This window comes from Diadema setosum, chromosome 7 (assembly GCF_964275005.1).
Source record: "Diadema setosum chromosome 7, eeDiaSeto1, whole genome shotgun sequence".
In the NCBI taxonomy this organism is placed as follows: domain Eukaryota; kingdom Metazoa; phylum Echinodermata; class Echinoidea; order Diadematoida; family Diadematidae; genus Diadema; species Diadema setosum.
Window position 1 is genome coordinate 151,557 of NC_092691.1, and position 20,400 is coordinate 171,956.

A 20,400-nucleotide genomic window follows, 5' to 3' on the forward strand; every position below is an offset into this window, starting at 1 on the left:
GTCTCCGCCCACACCAAAAACAATATGCGTCTTACCATAATACACCTTCATGCCAAATTTGAAGATGATCGAAGAAGACATGCAGCCAGTAGAGCGCTCACAAGCAGACCCTATTCGATTTACCTTTTCATGTATAAAGACGGAACAAGCGAGGGCACCATCACCAAAAACAATAGGCCTCTTCATCTTACCATAATACACCTTCATGCCAAATTTGAAGATGTTCGAAGAAGGACTGCAGCCAGAAGAGCGCTCAAAAGCAGACCCTATTGGATTTACCTTTTCATGTATAAAGACGGAACAAGCGAGGGCGCCATCACCAAAAACAATAGGCATCTTAGTCTTATCATAATACACCTTCATGCCACATTTGAAGATGATCGAAGAAGAACTGCAGCCAGTAGAGCGCTCACAAGCAGACCCTATTGGATTTACCTTTTCATGTATAAAGACGGAACAAGCGAGGGCGCCATCATCAAAAACCATAGGCATCTTTGTCTTATCATAATACACCTTTATGCCAAATTTGAAGATGATCGAAGAAGAACTGCAGCCAGTAGAGCGCTCACAAGCAGACCCTATTGGATTTACCTTTTCATGTATAAAGACGGAACAAGCGAGGGCGCCATCATCAAAAACCATAGGCATCTTTGTCTTATCAAAATACACCTTTATGCCAAATTTGAAGATGATCGAAGAAGAACTGCAGCCAGTAGAGCGCTCACAAGCAGACCCTATTCGATTTACCTTTTCATGTATAAAGACGGAACAAGCGAGGGCGCCATCATCAAAAACCATAGGCATCTTTGTCTTATCATAATACACCTTTATGCCAAATTTGAAGATGATCGAAGAAGAACTGCAGCCAGTAGAGTGCTCACAAGCAGACCCTATTGGATTTACCTTTTCATGTATAAAGACGGAACAAGCGAGGGCGCCATCATCAAAAACCATAGGCATCTTTGTCTTATCATAATACACCTTCATGCCAAATTTGAAGATGATCGGAGAAGAACTGCAGCCAGAAGAGCACTCACAAGCAGACCCTATTGAATTTACCTTTTCATGTATAAAGACGGAACAAGCAAGGGCGCCATCACCAAAAACAATAGGCGTCTTCGTCTAACCATAATACACCTTCATGCCAAATTTGAAGATGATCGGAAAAGAAACGCAGCTGGTAGAGCGCTCACAAGGAAATCTCTGCAGCAGCGGCGGACGCGGCGCGACGAGGCCAAATCCGTAGTATCCTCCGAACTCTGTTCAGGGGATACAATTAGAAATTGTTGCACAATAGTTTGCTAAAAAACAATGTGTTGTGAGAAAGATTTCACTTTCACTTTTAGCTGTCATTTTTCCTTCAGTTGACTCAAGTCAAATAAGAGAGATTACATAGTATAAACTGGCATCAGCACTTTTACCTTGATTACATCAAATGCCTTGACCTTCCCAGTGTGTCTAACATGTGGACCTCGACACAGATCAATCAGTGGGCCACATCTATAAGAGGGAAAACAAGATCTTTGTTTACTTATGTACATTTTAAAATTCAAAGGAAGTTTATGTTTCCATGGTACTGCCCAGTATTTTGGCAAAGCAAATTAAATCAAGCCATGCTTATTTCACAGTCTAATCATACCATGGTAAGTTTTAACTAAAGAATGAGAACGTGTCAAGCTCCTGAAAAGTCTACCAGCTACACGTACCATTCACTGAATGTGTTTATCTCTGCTCCATTGCATTACTATCATGTGTAATATATGCCCCCAAAACCCTACAAAGTTCTGAAATAAAAGAGCACTGGGAGACAATTAGCTGTTGTCATAACATAATCTCTGCAGACCCAAGGTTAGAGAAATTCTGGTCTGTTGGCAGCTGACCAGCCCTTGTCAGAAAGACGATGGTTGACTGGTAAACATAGCAAAATTGAAAAGTTAGTGCTTACTTTGAACATAATTCAATACCTGAGAGGCACAGGGTTATAAACCAGTCACTCCAATACTAGTACTGTGCACAAATAAAATCATCAACAAGTCTAAGCCTCACCTCAAGTAGCTGTATACAATTATCATGTATAACTATGGCTGATAAAGGATGCTGTCAATTTTGGGTGGACCTCACATAACTAGTTCTTCATGAAAAGTTAAGTTTCATATGATTAAATGATCATACAAGTAGTGGCTTTAACATTTGACAGAGAGTTGTATCACTTCACTAAATTCAACGAAACTATAAGCCCAACAGTGCAACTGTCTAAATATACACACTCTGAACCACATTCCAAGTCACTACCTGACGGAGAAGTATGACAGGATTGAACAGACATGTTACCCTTTAACAGATTTTTCTTCCACTCCAGTGAGATGTCCCCTCTACCACCTATAAACAGTTTACATTCAGGCCTGTAATCTGTCTTTGTCACTTGCTCCTTTGAATGTTTCCACAACAGATATATGGCGCTATACAAATGCTATGGATCATCACCATCATAATCATTGAAATACATTGGTAGCTGGTAACACGACTGACCTGTACACTGTGGTAGTGGGCGTCTGGACTCTCTCTGTGATGATACGTTTCTTGAATTCATTGTACTAACAGGAAAAATAAACACATATAGAATAAATACATACCGCATCTCTGACATATAATATATCACATTAAAGTCAATAAGAGATTCAGCAATTATATTAAGTACATAAATGTCCTATTGGGGGAAAAAAGTACTGGTATCAGGAAACTCAAGAATATGGAAGTAAACACTGTATATTTCCACATTACTGTATTTAACAAGTTGCAATGCAGCTAACATTGTAGGGTAATACATAATTTCTTGCCCTAAAACTATTTTTTTGTGTGTGTTTGTCTTTGTCTTTTTTTTTTTTTTTGCATGTCAGTAATCAGTACTACTGAGAATTCATTCTGAAGGCATTTCCGAATCATAACACACAACACATCAATATTTGCACTTAACCTTTCAAACTGATTCCTCTCAAAGATGGCAATTCAAGGGGAAAATCTAAAAATGTCCATTAAATCTCATGCCAGGAAACATTTTTTGAAAGGGATGGTTAAACTGGGGATGCTGAGTTATCATTCCTCTTTTCATACAGCTGACTTACTGTGTTTACCCTGACAATATCAACATAAGGAGTGGCCATGCTTCAACTGAACAAGAACCCTCAATGGACTCATTGAAAAAAGTTGTCTACTTACTTTTTTTAAAGTCTATCATACAAGAGAATGCACACTTTCACAATTTATTTATTTCTTTTTTTAACCTCAATGGCACATATCACCTCAAAATGTGCTTTTAAATACCCAAACAAATTCTCTACTGTGATCCTAACCACATAGTACAACATACTTCAATTTGTATAACATATGAGCGAAACATTGGTACTCCTGTTGATCTCCATTGTTTTGAGGCAGGACTCTAAACATACCTCAAACATCTTGAGTAAGTCTTCCTTGGTCATCTCTAGTCTCACAAAGGGCTGCTTTTCTTTCTGTATCGATTTCACAATTTGCACCAAGCTGTTGAAATCATTGCTTGAAACTTGCCTGAAATCAACAAAACAGCAACATGTATTTACAATGCTTGTACACTGAAGACTGAAAATCAACAAAATTGAACTTTTGTTTTATTCATTCACAAATGTTGCCAACCTGTCCATTCTCTGTCGACCTGCAAAGAATCTCATTTAGAGGCATTGAGGGCACTTGTAGAATTGCGGGAGAAACAGGATAAGAACTTGGGGTGTTTTTTTTACATTATGCCAATGGATTTACTCAACCTCTCTCTCTATCCCTAAGTATGTTTTTTTTAATTGGCAGCTAGTCCAGAAGGCATTATGTCACATACTTCTAAATCACCTTTACAATCTGACTCTACAGACATCAACCTCAAAATCTTTAGCTTCAAAGGGATGGTATAGTTTTGGTTGAGATGGGGATTCAAGTTTTAACCTTTTGCTATATACTTATAAACCACTTACATGAAATTTAAAGAGCATACAATTCTACAAGTAATTCAAAATTTGTTCGATGAAAATCAGCTTTGAAATGGCCAAGATATCCACAAATAAAAGTGATCCTAATAAAAGGTGGGTCCTACCTTCTATTAGGACCACTTTGTTTCTCAGCCATTCTCAAAACTGATTTTCATCAAACTTTCAATTCATCTTAGAATTACATGCTCTTTAATATCATATTGGTTTCTAATTATCTCGCAAAAGAGTGAAAATGTGAATCCCCATCTCCACCAAAACTATACCATCCCTTTGAAATTTTATCCTGTTAAAGGGGATGGCTAGTAACTGATCAGTGGGAATCAGTGGGAATGCTAGGGGATGATTGTTCCAATTCTTGTGTGATTCACTTAAGAGTACATTATATATCTATTGTTGTGTGAAAATTATTTGCTTCCGAACGGTCTCATATTCAAGTAATGTGCAGTTTAATGCCCCGTCACTGTACAGGCATGCTAGCCTGGAAACATTAAACTGCACATCACTTGAAACTGAGACCATTCTGAAGCAAATAATTTTCACACAACAATAGATATATAATGTACTCTTAAATGAATCCCACAAGGATTGGAACAATCATCACCCAGCATTCCCACTGATTCCCACTGATCAGTTACTAGCCATCCCCTTCAAAGAAGTGACTGGGGCACTGTTTTAGAGACTTACTTGTAGCAAATGAGGGTAATCTTTAAAGCTTTCATCAGTCTTTGACCCCAAGCCTTAGAGAGGAAATCCAGTCCAAATATAAGTTAGTTTGATTAAAAAAAAAAAAAAAAAAGAGTAAAATGTTACGTTTTCAACTGTGAAAATTTGACTGAAATCTGATGAAAAATAAGGAAGTTATGACATTTTGAAGTTTTGCAAATTTCTGCAAAACAGTTCTTGTACAGTGGATATGAATATGTAAATGAGTGAGCTAACCATGTCATTTCCTCACAATTTTCCATTGATCGCATGTAAAAAAAAAAAAAAAAAAAAAAAAAAAAAAAAAAAATCAATGTTTCTCTCTGACTGAAGTCTCAAACATGACGTTATTCCAGGTTGAATAGCTTCGGAATAGTGATCAGTTAGATATACGAGGATTTGAGCCTCGGGCATAATTGCGTGTGAACGAAAAACTGGAAATTTCACAATTTTATGTAAAACTATATGGTAAGTTGTGAGGGAATGACATGCTCACTTTGCCATAGGTTGCATATTCATATTGACTGTTCAAGAACTGTTTCCCCCTAAAAATAGGGAAACTTCAAAATGTCATAACTTCCTTATTTTTCATCCGATTTCGATCAAATTTATACCGTTGAACTTGTAATATTTTACTCTATATTTCGACTGGATTTCCCCTTTAAATGATCCAAACCAATAATGATGACTTTAAGGCGTTGCATCAAAATCATACCTTGCGGGATCCTGCAGGATCCTGCAAGGTATAATTTTGATGCAACGCCTTTTAAGTTCATGGCTCTCAGAATCCTTTTAACATTACCACATATTTAAAAGGACATATTTGACATTTTCATCGGAATAATGTTACATGTACCTTTATATTAACCAAGTAGCTTCAGCCTCATCTCACTCTCGTGGAATGTGAATATCTACTGCAGAAAATATTGCATGACATGAGACACTGCAAGCATTTGTCTGTAAAAATTAAATCCTATTCAAATTATAAACTGCAACAACTATCAGTGAAATCAGCAGAGAACATGAAGTAATAACACATGGCCAGACAGGCAGAGATTGGCAAAGAGCTAGTCCATACTGATACATTATACTTACTGTCCCTCCAGAAACATGTCATAGTAGAAGCCATTATCAATGGGAGGTCCATAGCAGAGACAGCCACCATACTTCCTCTCCATAGCCTCCCCTAAAATGTGGGCACTGGAATGCCAGAAGACCTGCTGGCCTTCTTCACTGTCAAACTTGAGTAGCTGCAATGTACAGTCTTCCTCAAACGGCCGATCTAGATCCCACAACACTCCATTCACTTTGGATATGACTGTGTTGTCTGCCAGTCCTTGACTGCGAATCACATGACAGGGTAAGACAAAAGGGCAATTCCGTATGGGAAGGGCAAAAACAGCAAAATTCAAAGTTAAGTAAATGCTCAGAAATTTCAGTTTCCCGTACAGATGGATTGTTGTATTTACGGAAACAAAAAACCCTTTTCTAATAACTTTCCTCGTTTTTGTTGTACACACTTTTAAAGTTGGAAGACTATTTATTGTATTCATCTAAAATTTTACAATATTAAATAAAAATTTAAAATGAAACAACTTAAATCTCTCTCTACTTTATCCATACTTCCACATCTTTCTTCCTATGCTTCAGCAATCACATGTAATGAAGCATTCAGTCACTCTCATTATGATATTTTTTGGAGAAAGTTTCAAAATCTACTGACAAATTGACGTAATTCCGTTACCATAAAATTGAAAAAAGTTTTCTCCTGAACAAACTAATCACTGATTTTTTCTCCCCTTGTAAATTTTTTCTCTACATGTGACTCCCTGAAAAGTCACAAAACATTTTGTGAAATATCTCCTTCAGTTCTTCTGTAATTGTGGTAACGGAATTACATGGTAACGGAATTACACGCACATCTAATATGGAAGAGAATGACATATCCTACTTTCGTGCCAATATGTATGTGAACTGTTCATGAAATAGCTTCAGGGCATTATTATTGAGCTTAACAGTGTTAGTGATTGGCAGTAAAGGAGTGAAACTGTATGGTATGATACACTGACATGACTCAGCATACAGTGTAGCTGGATGCCTCTGACAGTGAGTCCTGACATCAGGGTACACGCTTGACAAGACTTCTTGTGCTGAAAGTCTCCTCCCTTCTTTCACCTTTTCTCATGTACAAGGACTACATGTGTACATGGAGACTGTGCTAACTGATAACTTTATAAGGTTTGCTACAGATACTCATTCTCAAATGTTCAAAATCATACTGAATTTTGAGATATCAATGTATATTTTCTTGCTTCAAAGTCTCATGGTTTCATACAAAATCTACAGTATAGTGATGAGGGACTATTGAATGGGTGTGATGCAGCATAAATTGAACAAAGGTTACAAAGAAGAGGAAGGACATAAAATTTCTTTAAAAGGAAAAGAGAGCACTGCTACTGACAGAGAGAAATGAACAGGATAATTTTTGTGAGCAAAGATCAAGAATTTAAGAGAAGGATCATACACAATGTGATAGAAGTCATTAATTGACACGGGATGCCCACTGAATGTGACACCTTTGATCTTTCTGTATGCTAAAGGCTTTATTATCACCAAGTCGATAGTCTGACCTTTTATTGAACATGTCCTGTTTTCATCCTCAAGTCCTTTATCTTTAATGGTAAGTGTATGACTATGACCTTCTTTCATCTGTTTCTTAGATCTTTCCTCCACTATTTTGATTTTCATGCCCATTTGATACAGAGCATTTGCTACCCTTTGAAATTTGTTCTTTAATCCTTTCTTTTTCGAAGGAATAAAGACAAAAACACCATTTGTGATGAATATTTACCCAGTCAGTAATTGTGATACAGCTCTATATTAAAAATGTAACATTTAGGCCTAGACTTTCCCATCCTAAGAAGATTTAAAATATTAAAGTCAATAGGCTTCTACTTCTACCTTTACTCTTCATGTTACCATTTGCTGTACAATCCAGTTTCCTTTAATACAAGTGGCATTACAGTGTATTTTATAATTTGCCTTCAGGCAGTCAAAATACAACTTACTGTAAAAGAGAAGATGCACACTTCTTGTGAGTAAATTTATGGCAACACTCAGGATGAGAAAATAGACAAAGTCAAAGAAGAAAGACAAGACAGGAAACTTGTAGGAAATTTATAGGCCTGGTCATGATTATTTTTCTGAAGACGTCATTTGGAAATTTTTGTGTGGTCAGAAGTAAATACTAACATTATTCACAGGTTGATTAATCTAACTCTAACACAGTGAGCTGCAGATGGATAAAAGAGGCCCTCTTACCTTTCTATATACATTGTAACAGAATTTGGTGGACTCTAATGGTTGTAAAAGTTGTAGTTTGTTAAAGTTATTTTGCTGTTTTCTATTTCCTTTTAGTTTAGTTCATTTTATTTTGGTGGGCTTAAGTAGGACTTACACTGTAAGGGAATTATCAAATTATGCACTACATTATATGCCAGGGGGCAACTTCAGCTACGTATTAGCAAAATGTCACAAGTTTTTAGTGATTAATATATGCCACAACATATATCTATAGATAATAATGATCAAGCACTGGTGCAGTACCATAATCATATAAGAAAATTTTCTTTTCTATTTATGATTGAATTGTAATTTGTTATATTTGTCATTGAACCACAACTGCATCTTTTCACTTAACAAATTAAAAGTTTCAAGCATCTTTAGTGTTCATCCTTAATATTAAACATTGTGTTCAATGATGGGGCTGCACACTGTGCTCTTGCACGGTAAATTGGCACTTTATGATTTAGATTTAAATTCATTGTCAATCCGGACAGTTTTTTATTATTTTCTTATGCGTGTGCACATAATATATATGTACAATACTTGTAAGTAATTCACACATATTGTCAATTATTGGCATATTTAGGAAGAAGAAAACAGAGAAATCTGTCTTGCATGATATCAACAAAAGAAATACAAGAAAATTTGAGTATTGTTGACTGGATTTATAGAATTGTACTTGTGTAGGGCTATTCTAGCGTAATTCCGTTACCATGTGTCTTAGATGTCATTTACCTGCAGAGTGTGAAATTCTTAACTTGAAAGTAGACAAATTTTGATGGATGTGGTACTTAGAAGTTACGCGATCTTGATTGACATAGTTACGACTTCAAATCACGGTCGTTAGCCTGAACATTTTATGTTTTTTGACAATAAAAACTCATTTTGCACCTATACACTTGTACCAGTTCAAGGTCAAAGGCTAGAGAGTACTTATTTAGTGGTTATATTATAGCTAAAGGCATACACAATCTTTATCAAGACATTTCAGAATACACGAGTACCAAGAATGTGTATTTTTTCCAGTGTATTTCAGAAGGCGTAATTCCGTTACCATTTGTGTAATTCCGTTATCCCTGACTTTATAGGGAAAAAGCCTGCTGCTTTGAAAATGTGATGAAATATTTGAAAAACAATACAACTGAATTAAAGTCAATACAATCAAAGATGAAATCAGACAACAACCTACAGTGTATGTGTTATAGATTTCAGAGAAACAACTCCCAAAGTCAGAGTTGAAGTTGTGACTAAATTTTCTGGTAATTCCGTTACCATCGCACATAGACCTCCTTTGTAACCAACCAAGTGAGAACATTTAACAAATTTGTATTTGGGGTGACAGTGTGAGTACCTCTGCATCTTTCAAATGTATCAAGAGAAGGCAAAGTAATCAGTCTTGTATACAGGGTGAAAGAATATGAGCCAAAATTCTCTGATTTGTAATTCCGTTACTGCGGAATTGCCCATAACCAACAAAAATTGTTTGTTTGTTTTTTAATCAATCAATTACACCTTTTTCTCTCTTAGTATTTAAAGTTAGTTATCAAAAGTGTCACAATAAAAAAATGGTATATGAAAAGAAAAAATCTGTCATCAGTCATGTTACACCTTATGCTTCATGTGTGTTTCATGCACTACATCCCATATCATCTTATTCTGTCATCATGTTGCTAAAAAAAAAAAGTCCGAAACATTAAAAACACAGCTTTTCACACAAACTTTTCATGCTTCACATTTTTTGATTCAGGCTGCCAGACACATCATTTCAGGGCAGTTTCTAATGAATGACAGCCACACTGAATGCACAGCCTTTACAGAAAATTGCACTGGGGAGTGTGGTTCATGGACTGTCTGCTACGGATTCAAATTGCCTCTATCATTTCTATGGAAATCACTGTTTGCATGTTGCCTTTTTTTTCTTTGAAGAATTGATGACAAGAGCACCGTATTCAAATTATGCACATGGTATATTGGTACATTTATACACATTGTACGTACAAAATGATAAAGATATCTACACAAAACAAAAATTCTAATAAAAGAACTGAAATGCAGTAATCAAAGTAAATCCAACATAAAATATTATCGCCTTAAGTAACCTTAAACCTTAAAAAAAGGACAGATAGCTAAAACACACACATACATGTACTTGACATTCATCCTTGTGGTAGCAGGGCTTGATATTAGCAGTGGCCTGGTCACTAAAAATGGATGTTAGGCCACCAAATTTCAAAAAAGATATACATTGTATTTTGGTGGCCCAAATGGGCAAGCAAGTTTCAATGGATTTTTATGTTTGTTTTTATAATGGGATATCAAAATTTCAAATTTACAGATTTTAGTGGCCTAAATGGGCCAACAGAGAAAAAAGGGTTAGCGTCCAGCTCTACCTTAAGTCATGATAGATACACTTTAAGTGAGACACTACAGACATTAGGCACTTGCACAGAAACTTTGGTACAATTTGACACCTACCTGATGCCTTTAGCTACATCATATGGAGTGGTGCGCCAAGACTGACCTTCAACCACTTTGCCATCAGGTAACGTTATCTTGACTAGACACGATTCCTTGGCTTTGGGGGGCATACAGAGATAGAATGAATCATACGATATCTTTAAAATGGACTATGAAGTACAGAGTTCATTTCTTCTTCTACAGATCAGAAGACATGATGAGAACCCCGTGGAAGTTTCCAATTTCTCTATCAACCAATGTATATATCAATGAACCCATTATGTGCCAACTGCATATCATGTTTTCAGGGAAGTTCTAAATAGAGCTTTCAGTAAAGAAAAAAAAAAAGTCTTTGATAGTCCAAACTTTACTTTGGCCTTGAATGGCTTTATCCATAAATTCAATGGAAACCTGTACATTACGAAGCTGTTACTACACTATTTCATAAATTTGACATTTTTCTTCTCAAATTGATGTGGAAATGTGTTGTCCATTAGAATTTTACATGATCTACACCACTTTACACATGAATAGAAGCATTCATATTCAATACACGAACTGTATTGCAGAAAAGACTTGAAAACTATGGCTATTCAACAAGAGGTGCACTTATCAATCACTTACTTTAAAATAATTTGTAAGGAATAATTTCACAGGAGTATTTATCCCAAATGGCATGTGGATTCACGGCTAGGAGAAATATCAGGAGTAAACAGCAGTTATCCAGGAGATGGATGAAAATCAGACAATATCTTGCAAAGTCATGAGATTTTGAAGTTTTGGTGGAAAAGAAATCAATGCATTGACATTGCTGGATAAGAAGACTTCAACAGTTTGTGATTTTAGAGTTGGGCAACAATGCAAAGAAATTTGAGAGCACATAGACTTATAGTTAACAAAATGCATGATAATGGAGGGGAGACTTGATGCAGACAGTAATTACCTGCTAGGGCAGCATCAGATGCAGCTTTGAGTTGGTCAAACAGATCAATCCTTTCCTGGATGTAAGCTGGCCATGGGTTCATCTGCAGGAAGCAAAAATATCATCAGTTCATACGCATAATGGTTTGTTTTATAGAAAGGGGAAAATGCTGCCCTTCTAGTTGAACACTCCATACCGTGATTGTATGCTCTGCAATTCAAGAAAGCAAAGTGAAAAGTGTAAAAATACAGATCAGCCCTGGTGTCTTCATGTGTGATTTCTACTGCACTCAAATACAAGACCATCATTATTTGTTCTGTTTAATCACATTTTGGTGATCCAGTGCATTGCACATGGCAGTAAAGTTACTTTGCAATGGTGGAGTTTTCCCCTACAGAAATGCTTGGCAGGAATGCCGCACTGCAGGAGAAGTGATAATTGTGCAAAATATTCCACTTTTACACTACCTGGAAAGCACTATGGTACATGTCATTATTGTTACTACTGCTGTTATAACACTTCTAACAATTCAAAGTGGCAAGTAAGCAAGTTTATACCAATCAGGTAACACATGTAGGCAAGTTGCAACATTCTAATTTGTCCTAAATGAGTGATACAAGTAACTCATCATAAAATGCAAATCAGACAAGCTGCAGTTACCCAAGTACGTATTATCCACAATACATACGTGTACAGCACACAGTAATCTGAAGTATAAAAAAGAATGTATTCTTTTAAAAAATGACATTTCCGGAAAATATATGTCAAAAGAAAGAAGGTAAAACTTGTGCGGTGGTGAAAATACCATTATCTGTGAAAACAATTTGACTGTTTGGTGAAAGACTTCAAGAATTAGATGCAAGGCCAAGGGTTAGTCAAATTTCCATGCTATTTCTGTCACTGTACTGTCATTGTCTTTTAATGTTGGTTAAACTCTATGCCTATAGGCATATACGTTGTATACTGAGTACAAAGAAATTATAAGGAAAAATCATGTATTTCAGCATATTTCCTATGTATTTCTTTAATAAAATTTTGGTAAATAGCGCCTTCCATGGGTGACTTTTGAGAAAGTTCAAATGTACGGTCATGTAGAGTTTAAGGTGCTCTACCAATGTGTCACATATGATGGTGGTACATCAAATAATAACAAAGTTATACTGGGGGCACAATGTACCCCCCCCCCCCCCTTCCTCCTTGGGCTTGGGAAGGGTCAAAATAACTTGGGCTTTACATTTGTAGGATTAAAGATAAATCAACAAACTGGAGTTCAGTATTTTACAATAGGTATGTACATCAAAGCTTGGACAATCATTGTACACTGTACAGTATCAACAGGTTTGATTTTGCTACAACACGCATTTCCTCCATACGCTTGCCCGAGTATACTCGCGACTCATCCTCAATGGGTTAAATGGAATCTCTCCCCTAAAATTTAAATTTGAGAGGTGTGAGAGCATATCCTAAGATCACTCTAGAGAAAATTCTGTCCCACCACAAAAAAAAATGTCCCAAACTGTTAAATTATAAATTATTCAATTATAATAAATCAGTCAACACTAGTGCGCGCTGCAATAGTAGCCCGATCTGAAAATAGTAGCCGCACGTAGGCCATCGGTGTGTGCACGTTTCCTTTGTTTGCCTCAGTCTGCACACAGCATACTTGACTACTGTCTATCGGTATCGGCTCATCGAGCCATATTATGCCTCCCCATGAGTAGATGCTGCCGCAGCTGCCTGGTCAGTGGCGCAGTGCAGCAATACCAACCTAGCTGTGTACGTGGACATGTGCGTGCGTTTGCATGTTTTTAGAGTATCGTAGTACACTGATTGTACACAAAATTATCAAACTACATAATTGAATGCAGTCGATAACGCCAGACGACTACTCTTAGATCAAGGCGCATGTAATTTTTGGCATTTTAGAGATTGCTCTATGTCTCTTTATATATATTGCTATCTCTGTAGGTGAATGACGTTGCACTCTTATATGTATATTTGATAGGGATATTACCAACTGGTACAATGACCTACAATGTCAGAAAACTGAATTTCTGTGTACAGATACACTTTAATAGCATCAATACCAGTGTATCTCTTTCTCTTTCTGAACCTACCTCATGTCCTTCAGCACTGTTCCCTTTGTCTTTTTTCTTGCCTTGCTTGGATTTTTTTGCCTCTCCATGACCAGAAGCCACAGTTTCCTACACAGAGAAAAGGGAGACAATCAGGGGGAATGCAATGCATGTAGACGTACCATAGAAATCATTTACACTGTACAGTAGTCAGTTTGATGGAGCAGTTCAACATTTCATATAAATTGTAGCTGTGGCAAAACTTAATGTAAATTATGCAAACATTTGGACATTTGGTACAGACAACATGCTGTTTGATAAATTTTTAAAAAATTTTTAAAAAAAGGCTACAAAAACAAAGTTAAACAGAAATGAAAAGTAAGATGGACAAGCTTGCATGCTTCTCATATCTCCTGCTAACACCAGCTCTGAAGAGATGTTTGAGATCTTTCTGAAGTGAAACATGGTGGAAGTTTCAAACTACTGTATGCTTATCAAGTTATACTGCATAATCATGCATGATGACTTTTTTCCTAAGTACTCCATACTCTATGAATTTCATTATAACCCGGTAGTAATATCTCAGTTTCAAAAGATATAATTTATGCCTCACTCTTTTCTTTCTTTCTTTTTTTTCAAATTTTTACAACTCAACACATTTTAATTCAGAAGCTACTACAGAGGAACACAAGTTCTTTTAATCATAATTATTGTTATCATCATTATCATTTTCATCCTGCCAGAGCCATGGGAGCAGCTGAGAAGCACTCCTACCTTATGATATGTTCAACTAAAATCTCTGGCTGCTTCACTGGAAGTTGCTTTTCTAGTCATCAGCAGAATCCAAAGTGTTAAAAACCCAGGAGCATTTATTTTCAGCCACCAGTCTTTAGAAACACATACATTGTAAATGTTTTTATGCACACACAAGAGACTCAAAACAGCAAATTATAGAAAAAGCTCAGTGAGCTAAACAATACTACATTGTACTACTTCAGGGTATTTGGGCAATGCCCTAGTGCTCCTACCCCCCCCCCCCCCCTTTATGAGGAACTACCACCATAATAATTATGTCCCCTCCCCCTCTTGATCATTCATGCCAAGTGTGGTTAAAATCTAGACACCAATCTTAAAGAAGACCAAATGTTAAAAAGCTTATACATAACCTATTGAAGACAGAAATCAGATAAATGATTACAATAGTTATGGGTAAACTCAGCCTCTTGTAATGAGGGCACTAGTGGCTGATTTTACCTACTTTGTAGGCCGAGTTTACTCCTAAATGTGGTACAATTTACACATGACATCCCTTGAGCCATTCAGCTAAGGACCAGGTGAGCTACAAAGTGTAAATGCAGTGTTGGTCACATGTTTAAACTTAGTCCCAGCCCAAGATTAGGGGAATTCCATTTCCTTTTAAGTCAACAATTGATAATACACCCAAACACTTATCAACATAAACTAAAAATTATTTGACAAGCAACCTTTTACAACGAACATTGAAAGTTTTGATGTAAACATTCACATGAACATACACATTAACAATCTCTGAACAAGTCTACTCTACTGTCGGATTGGAGACAAATAGACACACATTATCTGCCATGATAGCTGGTACATACTGTGAACACTGGTAGGATACAGTTCGGTTGAGACAAAATGAAGAGTTTGAATGCAAAAACAGATACACATTTTCTAGGTTTTTAAGTAAATATTATCATCTAACAGAAAAAAGATAAATGATACTGCACTCATCACATACATTTGTAATATTGCAGATATTATCAGAAATATCACATACGCTTTATCTCGGAAAGACGTCCTTATGTACCCCTCTCCCACTAACTTTGCCCTACCACTTGGCACAGCACAGTGACATCAGTAGGAACTTGTGTAAACCCGTTGAGGACGAGCCCCAAGTATACTCAAGCAGGTGTCTACAGCTGTATAATATGGAAAATGCATATTTTAGCAAAATCAAACCGTCCTTAAAGGTAGGGAATCCCATTTGCATGCCTTAAATGAAGAGTTGTATATTAAAATACAGTGGTATGTTGAAGAGAGTATCATTTTAGAAACTCCCATAAAGTATTGAAAGTGGAAGGTAACATTTAGTACATTTTTATTGACCGTTAGATTTTGAATTGAATTTTTTTCGGGGCTCACCGTAAATTCCAGTACATTACTAGGCTACCTTTGCAGACCCATGCACTGCATGTGTGTCCATCATGTATATTTTGTGAAGAAAGTTCATCCAAACTTACAAACATTTCTATATATACATTCTTGCCACACACTCTATATGTTATTACATCAGCTCTTATACGGTTAGATTTGGGTTTATAGATAAAAGATACAGAAGACTGCAACAAAAAGGCTTAAGTGTGGCTGCCACACAGAACTACGGAGTAGTTGAGTTTTGTGCATTATTCAAATTGTAGATAAATGTTGACTTCCAGATTTCTCAGCAGTGGCCTAAACAAGTCCCCTGAGGTTCATATCTAATGTTTTGCTGCATTTTGGGAGGTCTGTAAAAGGTATCCCCTACCTTTAACGGGTTAAAACACAAAGTTGCAGGACTTGCATTTGATTTTTCTGGCAAATGGTGCAGCAGCAGACGCCAGCTCTCGATCAATCAGTGACTGGCTAATTTCAGATGACGTGCACTCGGTAGGCATACATCATACATCCATTCGTATCAGGGCAAGGAGGTGCGAGCTGGTTACTATTAGTGGTAACAAATTGATCAGTAAAAAAAACCCACACCAAGCAAGGTTTGACTTCCCATGACAATTTTTTGGACCATGTGCATAAGCATTTGGCATTGTTCAAATTCAAAGTCATCACAGTGTGTGGTCCCCTAAAGTTAAAAACTCCTGTCCTGCAGACTCCTGGATTGCCACTGCACCATCCCTGGATGAGCTTTCAGCTGGGGAAGAAGTGGAAGCCTTCCATACATTATTGTAGGCACTACAGTGCACTCCCATTATGTATAACAAACATGGTTAACTAAATTCCGGTTTATACAATTAACGAAGTAAAAATTCAGGCGGCAAAATTTTCAGCTCTTGAGGCCTGTGTATTTTGTTCATTTGTTCAGTTATAACAAAATTTTGATATAATGAAAGAAAACTGCCGGTCCCGAGCCGAGGACTTCATTATAACAGGAGTCCACTGTAAATTGAATAATAATTAATATATAGGCCTAGACTAACAATAAGTAGTAGGCAAGTTCCTCGCTCGACTGTTGTTTTTACATCAACTGTTTTTACTCACACTGTGACGTTATGCACTTGTCAATGTAATGACGCACCCCACTACCCCCGGACATGGGTGCGTCATGGTCATTTTTTGACTAACCACACACAGGGTTTTTGACGGACACCACAGTCACTTTTTTGACGGACAAAACGCTGCAAGTGACGAACACCACAGTCATTTTTTTGACGGGCAACACGTTGAAAGTGACGCACACCTCGGTCACTTTTTTGACGGACATCCTCGGTACATTTGACGCACCCCCGAAAATACTGAAACGATTTTTGCATACATTTTATTCAAGCAATTTCATTTTCTTTTGGTTCGTAAACATAATTTGTAAAAGTTTCGCCAAGTTTCCCTTACCCTAGCCCGACCAGACGCTGTTAATACGCTATGTCGCGCTACGTATGTACAGCGACTGGGCTGTGTATAATTACCCTTACCCTGGCCCTGTAAGCACCGTACCGTCATTCACCGTACATCACGCTGCTGCTACGATATTCCATAAGGGAGTATGTATTCTGCGCATGCAATCCATACATGACAATCACATGTGTACAGATGCACTGTGTGTGCGTGGCCATTGCCAGTCCGGTGGATGCACACTGCAGCGCAGGTACACACCACGCCACGGCATTCCAGCCACTATACACAGCCCAGTCGTTGTACGTAGAGATTCGCACAGCGTACTAACAGCGGAGCATCGCGCGTTTGGTCGGGCTATCCCGCGAGCAGAAAATGGCATGCGGCAGGCAGTTTCTTCTGCTGCCGCTTCTTTTACTGTCAAAAATTTGCCTTTGTCACCACAGAACATTATTTAGACGTACATTTGTATTGGAATATAAACGAACTTTTTTCAATAGCAATGTGTGTTGGTGTTGCATTGCAATATGCAATAGGCACTATTCAGTGTTCGACAGTAAGGTTGAAATTGTTACATCGCTGAACAGTCCCTGCTTTGAGATTGAGTATGCATGATCTCATGGGTTTGTTGGAGGGAAAATGTGAGGAGAAAGGGTGGCTTTTAAATAATTTGCTTGCCAGATTCTGGCAAGCATTTTTCCCTCTTATTCCAAAACACTTGATTTTCACTTGCCGCGGGAAAGCGCTCACTGTAATTTCACTCGCGGTACGTGTATTCGGTACTGGTACTTGGTAGCGTGCAAAAATGTGTGCAGTTTTCCATAGCTAAGTGACGTACCATGACGCACCCCTCGGTTCAGAATAATGCGTGTTATTTTCCATAGCCAAGTGACGTACCATGACGCACCCCTCGAAAGCTGGTAAAATGACGAACACCTGAGTCACAAATTTGACGGACCAAACGAGGAAATGACGCACCCATGTCCTGGGGTAGTGGGGCGAGTCATTACATTGACAAGTGCATTACGTACGTGGCTGTGGCCTGGGTAGGCCTACGTACTACTATAAGTTACAGTAGGGCGATGTACAGTATGCGCCTACTATTTAAAATTTAGAGTGATGTCTAAATAAAAAATTATTTGCACCATGCAACTTCAACAAACCACACTGTGGTTCATTCACACACAAGCACGTAAGTATAGGTTTATAATGTTACACATCCAACTCCCGACCCACCCAAGCCACACCAAACAAGGCCAATGTTTGCAAGAATACCAGTATTCAGGAGGCGGCACGACGATCTACGATTGCCATCTCCATCTGGGCAGTGACTGGCGCCGCGCCGCTGAACCTGGCTTGGCGCTTGAATAACACTTTAACAGCGGGTGAACCACGGATGATCATGAAAGATAGGCCCTAGAATCTATTTAGGGCTTAGGCCTAACGTTACGTGTAATAGCCCATCGATTTCTACATTCAAACTCTTTATTTTTCTTCCCCTTCGCGCAAAACGAGAGAAATAATATTAAAGCACTAAAATGGGAGCGCTGCTGATTCGCTAGTCCCACGTGTGCAGTGTCGTGTAGCTAGATACACGCGTACAAATCGAAGCACTAACCACAGACATTCTTCTTTGGCGTGTTAGAAGTAGCCCACGCTTGCAAAGGCGGTATAGTCTATTGGACAACATAGAGCAAACATTAACTGTGTTCTGTAAATGCGAAAATATAGCTACAAAGTCAGCATCATGCCTTTGGCTTGTCTGTCACGTTGAGTCCTGCCACGCCTGCAGATATGCTGTCCGCCATGTTTTCTTTCGCTTTACTGAGTATGCGCCCCGGCCCCCCGACGAAAGTGCACTAAGTTTGCCTATTCGATTTGCATGCACGCACGCAGGCACGGTCTGTACCACGAGTTCTGTGGTCTGTACACGTACACGCGCGTACGCCGTTCATACACGCGTACACGCTCGTGAGATTTTGTATAAACAATTCTGAGTTGCACATACTGAGTAACCTTATTTCTCCTCTTCTTCTTTTTTTTTTTCTTTAGTTAAAGCCATGGATGTTTAGAAATTGACATATTAATTATTATTTCATTCATTTTTCTTAACTCTCCATCAACAAGATTTGACTATGTTATTTCGATGGCTTCTGACTCTTCAAGAACTGTTACAGTACAGCTCGTTAGAATATAGAGACACGCAGCTGATGAAATCTCACAATGGTGTTGCATCAGCTGTCATCCTATGTAAGCGCATTATGGGAATCCTACGTGTTCCGTTTCCACACTCGTATTATGTTTTTGCTATAATTCTATATCCAACACACGTGTACGTTGTTTTGGCACAATGACTTTTAAAAGGGACTGTACAGTACTGGTTGAGGTTGGGATTCAGGTTTTGAACATTCCTAAGTGAGATAATAAGAAACCTCTTATGAAATATGAAAGAGCATGTAACTTTAAGAAGGATTCAATGTTTATTTGATGAAAATCGGTTTTCATTTAAATGGCTAAGATATCCAAAAAAAAAAAGTGATGATAATAAAAGGCGACATGCCACGCCTTTTATTAGGATCTCTTTGTTTCACCTTGTTTTTGGATATCACAGCCAGTTCATAGAGTGGTTCCTGAATATCTCGTAAATGTTAAACTCTAAATCCTCACCTCAACCAACTCTGTACACCCTTTAAAGGGATGGTGTAGTATCGGTGGTGGAGACGAGGACTAGGCTTTTAACTTTTTACAAGATACCAAGACACCACTGGCTTACGAAAGTGCAGAGCATACCATTCTATTTCTAAGAGACATATACAAAGTGTATCTAGGATATTGCTCTGTTTGGATATCTCAGCCATTCAAAAAACAATTTCCACAAATAAACGTTGAATTCCTCTTAAGATTACATGCTCTTTCACATTTTATAACAGTATCTCATTATCTCACACACAAAAAAAGAAAAAAAAAACTGTTAGAAACCCGGAGTTGGGTTTCAACCGAATAACTATAAAATCTCTATAAAGGCAAATCGATAACCCAAATAGGTCATGATAGCCTACATTTGAATTGAGTGAATGCAGCAATATCAGTAGATTAGAATGCATCACTGCGAAGTTGGAAGGAAATTTAGCAAAGCACTGAAAAGTTATGAGGTCCTAAATGGGAATGTAGATCTAGTATAAGGCCTATAATCTTTAAGTTTCAGTGCCGCCATAAAAATTTTTGGCGCAGAAGAAAGTGCGTGATGGCACATTTATATGTA

General features: G+C 37.7%; 1 protein-coding gene across 1 annotated transcript in view; it reads right to left on the minus strand.

Moving 5' to 3' along the window:
• The window catches only part of LOC140231267 (threonine--tRNA ligase 1, cytoplasmic-like), a 68,459-nt gene extending 49,631 nt beyond the window's left edge, over window positions 1-18,828 (minus strand). The window contains exons 1-8 of the mRNA XM_072311412.1: window positions 18,757-18,828; window positions 13,557-13,643; window positions 11,461-11,542; window positions 10,536-10,635; window positions 5,811-6,056; window positions 3,447-3,564; window positions 2,530-2,594; window positions 1,422-1,500 (exon numbers count right to left, since the gene is read on the minus strand). Of these exons, the coding sequence (XP_072167513.1) occupies window positions 1,422-1,500; window positions 2,530-2,594; window positions 3,447-3,564; window positions 5,811-6,056; window positions 10,536-10,635; window positions 11,461-11,542; window positions 13,557-13,643; window positions 18,757-18,828 (849 nt within the window). The remainder of the gene's footprint in view (window positions 1-1,421; window positions 1,501-2,529; window positions 2,595-3,446; window positions 3,565-5,810; window positions 6,057-10,535; window positions 10,636-11,460; window positions 11,543-13,556; window positions 13,644-18,756) is intronic.
• Between the last annotated feature and the right edge of the window lie 1,572 nt (window positions 18,829-20,400).